This window comes from Colletotrichum lupini, chromosome 7 (assembly GCF_023278565.1).
Source record: "Colletotrichum lupini chromosome 7, complete sequence".
NCBI classification, from domain to species: Eukaryota; Fungi; Ascomycota; class Sordariomycetes; order Glomerellales; family Glomerellaceae; genus Colletotrichum; species Colletotrichum lupini.
The window spans coordinates 925,468-937,047 of record NC_064680.1 but is presented as its reverse complement, the minus strand read 5'-3'; the positions used below and the strand labels follow the sequence as shown (position 1 = coordinate 937,047).

At 54.0% G+C, this 11,580-nt stretch overlaps 4 protein-coding genes across 4 annotated transcripts; 2 read left to right on the top strand and 2 right to left on the bottom strand.

Annotated features, from left to right (window-relative positions):
- On the top strand, window positions 1–1,886 carry CLUP02_13311 (uncharacterized protein; the record flags this gene model as incomplete). The annotated part of the gene is made up of 4 exons (XM_049292252.1): window positions 1–89; window positions 139–593; window positions 654–1,275; window positions 1,340–1,886. 4 exons carry the CDS (start codon window positions 1–3, stop codon window positions 1,884–1,886), a joined length of 1,713 nt encoding a protein of 570 aa, XP_049149398.1.
- Window positions 1,887–2,047: 161 nt separating this feature from the next.
- CLUP02_13310 (major facilitator superfamily transporter) lies at window positions 2,048–3,860 on the bottom strand (the record flags this gene model as incomplete). Its single annotated transcript, XM_049292251.1, has 6 exons — window positions 2,048–2,218; window positions 2,284–2,311; window positions 2,556–2,718; window positions 2,777–3,498; window positions 3,566–3,594; window positions 3,654–3,860. 6 exons carry the CDS (start codon window positions 3,858–3,860, stop codon window positions 2,048–2,050), a joined length of 1,320 nt encoding a protein of 439 aa, XP_049149397.1.
- A 1,177-nt stretch (window positions 3,861–5,037) lies between these two features.
- On the top strand, window positions 5,038–6,921 carry CLUP02_13309 (uncharacterized protein; the record flags this gene model as incomplete). Its single annotated transcript, XM_049292250.1, has 2 exons — window positions 5,038–6,734; window positions 6,786–6,921. 2 exons carry the CDS (start codon window positions 5,038–5,040, stop codon window positions 6,919–6,921), a joined length of 1,833 nt encoding a protein of 610 aa, XP_049149396.1.
- Window positions 6,922–6,982: 61 nt separating this feature from the next.
- Window positions 6,983–11,332, bottom strand: CLUP02_13308 (fungal specific transcription factor domain-containing protein; the record flags this gene model as incomplete). The annotated part of the gene is made up of 4 exons (XM_049292249.1): window positions 6,983–9,061; window positions 9,468–9,505; window positions 9,983–10,975; window positions 11,029–11,332. 4 exons carry the CDS (start codon window positions 11,330–11,332, stop codon window positions 6,983–6,985), a joined length of 3,414 nt encoding a protein of 1,137 aa, XP_049149395.1.
- Between the last annotated feature and the right edge of the window lie 248 nt (window positions 11,333–11,580).

Genomic DNA, 11,580 nt, shown 5'->3' with positions numbered 1-11,580 from the left:
ATGACAGATACGACGTCGGGACTAAACAACTTTGAGCTGATTCGACGAGGTGTTCTTCGCCTTGACAAGGCATCCGAGCTTCTGGATATGTAAGGCAAACCCCCCGACATGGCTGTAATATAAGACTCAACGGAATAGGTTTGCAAGCAACTATCATCCGTACTGCCCTGTCACTCCGACATACTTCTTCACACAGCCAGGCCAGCTACAGAAACGTGACTACTTTCTACTAGCAGTCTTGTTGACTATTGCATCAAGGGACTCTCCAGGGGACGCACATCTTCACAGCCAGTGTTGGAATTACGTGCAAAGTCTACTTCTTCAAGTGCTCCTAGCTCATTCATGGACTCAAACCCCGCGAACAGTCGAGGGTTTGCTACTCTTATCTGAGTGGTTGCCTCATATCGAATCAAAACGTTCCGCCTTGGCGGTCCACAAGGACCACTTCAGTGAAGGACAAACAGCTTGGTCAATTGTCGGTCTCGCCGTACGCTTGGGCTACTCGTTGAGACTAGACCGTGCCGCATTCCGGAGTCCTACATCGGGAGAGCCAGTAGACGATAAACAGGAGCAGAATCGTCTCATTTGGACGTGTGAGTTTAAGACTTTCAATTGGTAGAAGAAGTTTGCGCTGACCATGCTCTCAATTGCAGTCACCTACTTGGCAGACAGGCAGATCTCAGTTCGATTAGGGCAGTCTTTCTGGTCCCGTGGGCCGGCTCTATCTTCCAACTTCACGGCCAAAGACTTTCCGAGTCTAAAGCCTGTGGCTGGATGTAGTACCGACGACTACGCATCAGTTCTGCATGCGCACTTGGATTTGATGCAGATACTTCACAACGCTCACTCGATACTCTACTCGTCCAATGAGAGAACGCAGTCGATGATTAACGAGGGCGATTATCCGCGCTACTTGGATGACCTGATGGAAGCAGCAACGGCATGGAGTACCAACTGGGGAGGTCTCCAAGTTTCTCCGAAGCTGAAGTCTACGCTCCGTATTTCGCACGAATATCTCTGTTTGTATATTAACGCATTCTCTTTTCATGCCGTGGTGACGCGTGAGTCTCAACATCAAGGTCCTCGGGGGGACGACCGACGGCAATTACGCGGCAACAAGAGATCGGGGTTGGATCTTTTCTCCAATGGTCTTATGGCCTCACCTGACGCGAGATACATTGCAAGTGCTATTGCGGCAGCAAGAGAACTTCTTAGTCTTACAACGGAGTTGGATCCCCGAAGGGTTTTGTGTTACCTCCCTTCACGTTATCATCTGTAAGTTCTCTCCCTTGAAGGTTCTGACAGCCCAATACGGTTCGAGACTGACTGAAGCTGGAAGCTACGGACTCTATGCCGCAGTGTTTCTATACAAGGCTCTCAATGTAGGGGCTATACGGGGCCATGCACAACAGAAACAAGTGAGAGGCCTATCGCAAGCCTTCATCTTGACCTTGGACGAAGTGGCCTCAACTGAACCGCACATCTGCCATGGATACAGTGTCCTACTGAGAGATCTTTGGCAGCAAGACAAAGACCCGCAGACTGAATCAGGCCCAGAAGTCCAACGTGACCAAGGAACTCATAAAGATCATTCGAGTGCAGTGGAAGATACCATCCTCGGTGATCCATCGACGTGGGGCTCCGAGGGGGGTTCTCAGCCTATTGTGCAAGGTTTAGACCGAGTGAACCAGCCTCTCGCCGGATCGAGTTCCAGCTCGGCGGAGGCTGTTGTGGGCACTCAGGACCTCCTATCCTTTGAAAACTACTTATTCAAGTCTATGTGGCCCGAACTGGCTAGCCCAGAGCATCAAGGGGACTTCTATGACATGGAAGGAGAGCTCCTAGGTTTCGATATGGATCCTTTGAGCGAGTTCGAACCACTCTAGTCAGGTTCACTCAAAGAAATGACTTTGCGTCGATCGGTAAGTTGTCCCTTGAGCTCACTGAAGGCAGCTACGAAAGCCAACCGACTCTTCTAGACTCCTAGTGATCAAAACTTGAATCGTTGCAGTCAAATTCGTTCTATCATCAACCTAAAAATCTCCCTTTAATGGGCATAAAATAGCGTGGCTTCAGAATTGCTTGCCCGAATCCTCCTGTTCTCTCTCACAAGCATCCACTTCATCAACCATGCACCAGCGGCGCAGGCCACACAAAACGCCGCACTGCTGGCCATAGGGATCACATATCTTGGGGCATCTGACGTGGGCCACAAGTACTGGCGACGTAGTTAGAAAACAGTTTCTCTGAACATTTCAAGGGAAACAGGGGCAGCCGACTTACAGGTGTCCAGATAAAGCTGATACTAGCGCTGGTATTCACAATCGCCAGCGCCGAGGCCTTCTTCTCTCTCGTCTGTCCGCACGTACTTCCAACCCAGCCGAGCAAGCTGACCCCAAACAATGTCAGCTTTACTAGAATCACAACCATATCTCTGCGAACCTGGTTTGGGCGATTTTACTCACATCGAGTTTACACCATACGTGCCAATAGTAAACACCGTCATGGCGAAGTACCGAGCACCAGTGTTCATCGTCACGCAAGCCAAGATGAACCCGAAAGCAGCAACGGCTTTAGAAATGGTGATGTGCCACGTCCGCTCGTTGAAACGTCCGGAGCTCCACGCCCAGACGATGGATAGGATGCCAGCGATGAGGTATGGCGGACACGTCAGGACCAACGTAATCGTCGTGTTGAAATTTAGCGTTTGCACAATCGCTACATACAAGTTAGCTGGTGATAATCAAGAAGAACGATCTTCGGGATGAAAACTTACTGGGAAAGAAGTTCTTGAACCCATTCGTCGCAAGATGGCAATGCTGCATCCAGATAAACACCCACACCTTCGGATCGACAATCGCCTCGCGCAGACCACCCCAAGTACTACTCTGCATCTTCGCACCTACAGTATCCCTCTCAATCCTATCATGCGCAAGCTGTCGCTCCTCAGGCGTAAGCCACCTCGTCGTAAGAGGCTCATCGGGAAGCGTATAACAAGCCATCATAGCGATCACGAACGTCACCGCGCCCTGCAAAATGAATAACCACCGCCACCCCTTCAGACCATGCAACCCTTCCATCCCGTGGAACACACCCGCAGCAATCAACCCCGCAAACGCAGTCGCCAGAATATTCCCGGAATACAACACACTGATCCTCGTCGCGAGCTCCTTCCTGGTATAGAAGATGGACAGGATGTACAGAGCGCCGGGGTAATACGGCGCCTCGACGACACCTAGAAAGAAGCGCGTGAGCACTAGCCCTTTGTAATCCTTCACCACGGCCGTGAGGGCGGAGACCACGGCCCAGGCCATCATGAAGCCGCCCATGTACCAGGAAGGCCGTACGCGGGTGAGGATCATGTTGCTGGGGATCTGGCCGAGGATGTAGCCGACGAAGAGGATGGAGACGCTGGTGGAGTATTCGACGCTGCTGAGGCCAAGTTGCTTTTCGAGGCCGTTGAGTCGGGCTAGGGCAATTGCGTTGCGGTCGAGGTAGCTAGGTGGTATTGTTAGTCGATTGGTCCTCGGAGTCGACTTGGGGGTTCGGTGGAGGGAAGACTTACTTGAGCCAGTACATCAACCAAAGAGTTGGCTTCGTAGTTTAGAGTCAGATCATATTCGGACAAGTAGCTTGAGTCTTGAAGGTCATACCATCACCCAGAGATCCAACTTCCTCACGAGCTTGATCTCCGTAGGGTCAGTCTTGGCCGCAGCTCCAGAGTAATCGACCGCCACAGCAGGCCTCTTCTCGTCGTCCAGCACATGAGAATGCTCCTGATGAAGAACCTGCTGCTTCTCAATGTCGGTTGGCGATTGCGCCGGAAGGCCCTTGGCCACAGTTTCCGTCTGCGTCGCCATCTTCACAATAGCTTTGTCGTTGCTGCTAATCCTCAGCAAGAATAATAGAGGAGTTACAACAGACGATGGCAAGCAAGTTGAAGTGTTGAAGCAATGGATTAGGGGTCACATCCAGAAACCTGGCCAAGGGTAATTAAGACTGTATATGTACAGCGATCTGGTGCAACGAGACCTCAATCCCCCCTCGGTTCCTCTTCCCCGCAACAACCCCAGATTTGGCATCCTTGGCTCCGCGATATCTGGTGGGGGGCGCCGTAACGTGGTGGCAGGGTGATAGGTGATCCAAAGCTTTGGACCCAGAGTGACGCCGTTCCACAATGGTGCAGCCTGCAGGTAGCGGAAGCGTAAAGCGGCAAAAGCACATCTCGGCCAGCGGCGCCGAATGCCGACAAGACACCAGGAGGAGTAAGGAGAGCGGCCATATCCCCGCCCCGCCACAAAGGATTCACGGTCTCTCATTGCCCAGCCGCCGTCTCTCTCCAACTCCAGGTTTCCCCCTTGTCATTTTACTTCAGTTCCCCGCTGGATGGTGCTATTGGGGAATGGTTTAGGTGGGCCAGATATGACTCTGCTCAGTGTACTCACTTTTGCCTGTAGACACTAGACCAATCAGACAACACGTTCCTGAGACGTTGACATGTGCCGTGTTGGTTCTCGGTAAAGTGTTGAGAGGCTGGGAGAGAAGAGTTGCGGGGAGTTTTCGGCCTCGGCGGCCGCGCCGATGCTTCGGTCTGTGGTACCGCTCTCCTATGGTCGTACATCACCGTGATCAGCTACGAGACTCAAGTGAGTGCCGTGGCTTTCTTGCTGAGGAGTTGGTTTCACATCACTTTGATTGGATCCGTTGCACTCCCGATGGATCGGTAGGATGATGTAGACAGATGATATCCGTTTGAGGTCTTGGCTCGGTGCTGGGTCCGCTGGTGCTGAGTCCGCAATCGGCGGTTACTGATGTCTTTGGATCTAGAAGATGGATCATGGTTATGTCTGTTATTCCGAAGATATCCGTCGGCACATTCGAATCAGACAGCTTGAGAAATCTAGTTTGATAATACCGCGGACCGCGTTGAAGTCTAATATTACCATACTCTGATGCCTCGCACCTCTACTCCTCGCTTTGCTCCTCTTATTTCCTGTCTCTACCCTTCCCCCTTCCTTCAACAGCGGCAATTTCAACATGATCGATAAACCCTCCATCAGAATCGGAAACGTATCCGGCGCAACAGGCGACCACCCCCACGCCATGGCGCGCATGCTGCGCTCCGGCAACGTCCAAGTCATCACGGGCGACTGGCTCTCCGAGATGAACATCGCCTGGAACGCAATCACCAAGCGCGACGTCGACCCGAACCTCGGCTACGAGAACGGCTTCTACGAGCAGCTCGAAGAATGCATCGACGACATCATGGCCAAGGACGTGCGCGTCGTGACGAACGCGGGGGCGCTCAATACCGTTGCGTTGTTTGACAAAGTTAAAGAGTTGTGCAGGAGGAAGGGGTATCCTGAAAGTGTAGTTGCTGCGGTTTTGGGGGATGATGTCTCTGGATTACTCCAGGACCCTTCAAGGAGGGGGAGTTTGAAGTTCCCGCACTTGGATCATCCAGAGACCACCCTCGACGATTGGGGTTTCGAGCCCTGTTGTGGCAACGCGTACATTGGGTGCTGGGGCATCGTGGAGGCTCTCAAAGCAGGCGCGCGCATAGTAGTCTGCGGGCGATGCACCGACGCTTCGCCAGTGATGGGCGCCGCGGCGTGGTACTACGGCTGGAGAGAAGACCAGCACCAGGAGCTGGCCGGCGCCCTACTCGCGGCGCACCTGATTGAATGCGGGCCGTACGTCGTGGGTGCCAACTTCTCCGGCTTCAAAGACTTCCTCCCGGAGCTGGTCGATCTCGCGTTCCCTGTGGCGGAGATTTCTCGCGGCGGAGAGTGCGTTATCGGTAAGACTACCGAGGGCGGCGGCCATGTTACGCGGCACACCGTCAGGGCGCAGCTGTTGTACGAGCTGCAGGGCCATCTCTACCTCAACCCGGACGTAGTGGCCGACTTGTCAAGTGTCCGCGTCGAAGAGCAGAAAGATCCCGGGGAAGATCGTGTCAGAGTATGGGGTGCCAAAGGGCTTCCGCCACCGCCGACAACGAAGGTCATGTTCGCCGCCGAAGGCGGGTATCAGGCGGAGGCGACATTCTACATCAACGGACTTGACGTGGACGAGAAGGTGACGATGATGAAAAACCAGCTAGGATACCTCTTCAAGGACAGCAACTTCAGCAGGCTGAGCATCGAGCAGTACGGAACACAAGCCCGGAACCCTAGCTCTCAGCAGGCGGGCACCGTGCAGCTTCGTGTCTTTGCGCAGGCGCGAAAGAAGGAGGATATTGCGGCCGTCAACTTCAAGATTCCGATCTATGCTGTGAGAATGCAGAGTTACCCCGGCTACCACATGTCGCTAGATTTCCGAACGATGGACCCGAAGCCGTTCATGGAGATGTTCCCGGCATTGGTACCACAGTCAGCTATTGATCATCAAGTGCTTCTGGCCTCAGGCAAGCTGATCTCCGTTGCTCCGCCTCAGAACACTGCGATATATAAGATTGAGAGGCCATCCGCAGACACGGCAGATCCAATCGACATCATCTCCTTGGGCACGACAGATTTTGCGCCTTTGGGAACCATTGTCCACGCTCGTTCTGGAGACAAGGCCGACAACTCGAACGTGGGCTTCTTCGTTCGCAATGAGGATGAGTATCCCTGGCTGCGGACTATCTTGACCGTGAGTCGGCTCAAGCAGTTGTTGGGTGAAGACTGGTACAAGAATAATCCAAACCGGAGGGTCGAACGGGTTGAATTCCCCGGGATCAGTGCTGTGCATTTGTGAGTTGAGCTGCTTCTTTCAGTATGAACATTGACTAATGAATGTATTAGCCGAATCCTGGACAACTTGAATGGAGGAATTGCATCCTCGGATAGAATAGATGGCTTGGGCAAGGGGATCGCGGAGTACCTACGGAGTCGATACGTCGAGGTGCCGCGAAGATTCTTACAGCGGGGCAGGATTTGAGGTATAATGATAGCTTGTACGAATACTGGAAGAACGTATTTGCTTTCAATATCTTGTGACGCTAGAAGTAGCGACTCGGAGTTTCTCCCATTCCAAACAGCCAATCTTGGGAAAGTTGAGCAATAGCATCGCTGTGATACTGGTCATAGCAGATATTCTGCAGGTCCCCAAAACAGTCTCGTAAAGTCTCGTCGACTGTCATGTTAACAAAGTTCTGGCCAGGGCCTTGACCATACATGGCATCATTCAGGCTCATCTCCATAGCTTGAGATAGGTGCTCAGTCTCGCCTGTGGGTTGGTTGTTATAAGCCGGCTCATTCGATGATGAACCGTTTCCAGTTTGGGCTTCGACAATGTCTGCGACGACGGCGTCACTAAGACGGTCGAATACTTCGGAGCAGTTGCGCGCCATGGCCCATCTCTCGGACACAGCCACCAGCACCTTTGAGCAGGCTCGGGTATCGTTGACCACCTGGCTGATTGTGGGAGTTGTTCGCAGTGTGGCTCTGGGCGTGTTGGCATTCGCGGGGTTCCGGCTTTGCATATGCTGGAGATGATTTCTCAGTGCATAGATGTAGGAGAGTCCTGCGATGAAGATGGAGTGAAGTGTCACCCAAGAATAGTTAATCTTTCTGGAGCGGTGCAGGTTAGCGTACAGCTTGATGGCCTCTTGCGAAGAGTCAAACATGTGCTGTAGCACGATGCTATTTCCAGTGGCATCGCATAGGGTGGGAGATGGGCGGAACAGCATCAAGATTCCGTTGTGGTACAGGAGATTGTACCATTCTGCCGAGCGGAAACTGGACCTGCTGGCGGGCGAGGTGAGCGGCGCCTCTGGGGCAATCAGTGGAAGGTTATTTGTCCCCTCGCGCCATGACTGGAGCTCTTCGGCGAGGGCGTTTCGACTATCTTCGTAGGTGACTGGGTCTCGGGCTATGTTCGCGCTGCGATGGAGGACGTTGAGAATCTTGCCGCAAATCATTCGGTACCTGACAATTTGAACGAAGATTGCGGTTCCAAGATGCCACTCTGGGGTCCTGAAAGAGGCCGTCGATAGTGAATTGGAAAGTGGGACGGGGCTTCCAGGCACATCGAAGGGCGGAAGGTCGACGTCGATATCCTCAAGCTGGATAGCCAGCGGCCGTCCCAGGATGAGACTGGCAATCCGATCCATCGATACCACACTCCAGAAACACCTTCTCTTGATTTCAACGTCTTCATGTCTTCCCTCCACATCCGCCTCGTTACCGGGTCGTGATAAAGGGACGGTATACGTCGACCCCTTGTGCAAACCCAGCTCGAAGCATGTCCTCGCCGCAACCCCAATCAGGTGCCAGACGCTGGTGCTCGTGTCGTGTGAGGTTGTTCCCATCCTGTACTGACAGATCAGAAGCAAGGCCTGAAGAGCAGTGATACCTCCGCGAGAGAGAACATCGCCCAAGCGCGTCATGGCGCGTGTATAGTGAACCTCGGAATCCCAGAACCCGTTCCAGTTCAACTTGTAGACTTGTGCGGTCCCGATGGCAAGAGTCATGTCGACAAGAAAGCTGTCGATCGGATTCCCCTTCTCTGGGTTTCCTACGTCGTAGACAACGTCTAGGGCCCGGTCCAGTGCTTTCGGTGAGAGAAACGGATAGCAAAGCCGGTCGTGACTGGAGTATGCATCTAGTATCTCTACCGTCATGCTCCTTGGCGGCAGACTGGTAGCTCCACTGGTGGGCACAAGGCTTCCCGTACGTCCATGATGGCGGGATGTTGAGCTTGGGTATTGGCCGACGGTATGGCTAGGTGCCTCGGAAGACTGGCTATGAGACTGTAGCAGATTGGCGAGGAACAAACCGCTCGTCGAGCCGACAAAGTCTCGACCACCACCAGCGCTGAGTGATAGATGAATGACCTGGCTAGCAATCTCGCCGCCCCCAGCAGCTGGTGCTTCAGCCTCGTCAGTCTGCAGCCCCAGGCTCGACGTCGTAGTCGGAGTCGCAAGCCTCTCATCCGCGGTGTCTGCTTGGCGTTGATGCTCGGCTAGTCTCCCGGTCAGATTATCGTTCTCTGCCTGCAGGTCTCGTATATGCTGCTCAAGCCTCTCGACGTCCTGCCGGCGAAGTTGTATCTGGTGCTCCCTCGCAGCATAGGTACACTGGACGTTGATCCGGGAACAAGGGGCGCATGAAGGCCGGGTGCGGTCGCATTTGACCTTTCGGCGGTGACAGCGCTGGCATGCGCCGGTCCGGCTGACTGAACCAGAGGGCATTGGGTTCGATGTCAGGTCAGTGGTTCAAGGAACGGCCGACATTTCAAGTGTCGGCTTCAAACGGATTACCCATGGTATCGAAGTTGGATGTGAATGAGGGATGCCAAGAGCGTGGGATCCAGCGAGGTGGGAAATCTGGGGTAACTAGAACGTCTCCGCTCTCCGGGGGCTCCTCAACCAACCACCCCGCGCCTCCGCTTTCTACGCCGGTGGATCCCTGAGTTCTCCCTCGGTTTCTTCATAGTTACAGTCACGGTCGGATACACGTATAAAGAAATCACTGTGCACTTACACGAAGGCGGGCATCGTCGTTCAATGCGAAATCGTTGTCTATGAAGCATGTAATACTATGAATGAGCGCCAAGAAACCCCATCCTCCGCACCAACACCGAACACAAAACCTTGATACACTCCGGTCCTTGTATGCTAGATAGTGTACACTAATCCTTCATACCGTTGACAAAACTTGACTTCTTACACCTAAATGAAGAGCTTGCTGCCATGGTACTTGGCCTTCTTTGAGTAAGTGGAGGCGGCAGCCGCCTTGGTACGCTCAGGGAATCCCTTGAAGGAAACGGCGTAGGTGGCGACAGAGTGAGAAACCAACTAAATCACCTGTCAGAAACATACATAAAGGTCAGAATTTTGCGATACTCACCTTGGTATTGATCTCCCAAGCAGTCAAGTTAACGTTGCCGACATCGTCGCACAACTGGTGGTAGCACGGGTCGTACCAGTCGCCGGCCTTGCCGCCGAACAGCTTGGCCTCCTCCTTAGTCTTGATGCCCTCAGCACCGGTAGCAATACCACCGCCGGGGATGCCATTGCGGATGAAAGCGTCGTAATCACTGCGACCGTCGAACGGAATAAAAGTGTAAGCAAGGTCGTGAGCCTTGTACCAGTCCACGTAGAGGTCACGCAGCTCCTCGGAGCCAGTGGGGTTGACGGCGTTCGTGGCGTTGTAGACCTGGTACGCGTAGTTGGGGCTGCCAAGCATGTCGTAGTCCATGAAGAGACGAATCTTCTGGTTCTCCTCCTCAGGCAAGACGTCAACGTAGTAGTCAGAGCCGAGAAGACCCTCCTCCTCACCTGCCCACCAGGCGAAGCGAACGCAGTTGTTGACGCTAAACTTGGTCAGCTGAGTGGCGATCTCCAAGAGACTCAAGCTGCCAGAGCCGTCATCGTTGATGCCAGGTCCCTCGGCAACACTGTCACTGTGTCCACCGAGCATCACGCAGTTGTCCGGGTCGCCCTCGATAGTTTGGGCAAGGATGTTGGTGGTCTCAATGGTGTTGACAACCGCATCAATGTAGGCAATAGCGTCGACGGATTTGCCCTTGCCCAGCTTCTCGAGAATGGGCTTAGCATCGTCACCACCCAGACCAAACGTGGCAATGTGGTCGGGAGAAGGGGTTCCAAGGGTGCCGTGCACAGTCTCGGTCTCGTAGTTGTACACGACGGCCGCGATAGCACCAGCCTTGCCGGCCTGCTCGCTCTTGGCTCCAAACGCACAGGTGCCGCGGCGGATGAAGGCGATATTTCCCTTCACCTTGGAGGGGTAGTCGGAAGCGTCGCATCCATTGTTCTCGACAAAAATGAGGTCGCCGTATACGGGCTCCTTATCCTTCGTGGGTGGGGTCAGAGCCATGGGAGAGGCCGACTTTGGCACATCGTTCCCGATGACGAGGCGCGACTCGAAGACGTTGCCCGACACGGCAGGGAAGGTCTGGTTCCAGATCTTGTAGTAATCGCCCAGCTTCGCGAGCTCGAAGTAGATGTACTCCAGAGTTCCGAGGTGACCTATACGACTGGTAAGCACGAAAGATCGCGAGTTGCTGGGGAGACGGTCGTACCATCGCTGCCAATGACACGCGTGGGGTGGTTGTACTCCTCCTCTCCCAACTTGGCGATATCGTAGAGGTCCTTTGCGCGCGCGAGCAGATTGTCGGCCTTGATGGTATCCTGAAGAGCCTCAGTCTCGACCAAGGGCTTCTTGGAAGACGACGAGGACGCGGTGGACGGGGAGGTTGCGACGACAGGCGCATCGTCGGCAATCATCGGCGCTTGTTGCTCAGGTACCTGCATCTGCATCTGCAGGGCGGACACACCACCAAGCAGGGCCAAACCGGCCAATTGTAGTCGACGAGCTCCAGCCATGATGTTCGATACCTCAGTTCGGAACTTGAGTTGCAAAGGTGAGGTTGAGACGGGGTTGGGAAGCTGTGTGTCACAGACCTGGGGGGGTCAGAGCTGGGTCTCAGTCGGGGGACCTGGGGAGCTGTTGCGATAGACGACCGATATCGCGAATCGGTTAGTCATGTTGCCGAGGCCCACCATTCGTCATAGCTCTTATCTTATCGGACACAGCTGACATAATTTGTCTGACCGATAAGACATGAGCGCCC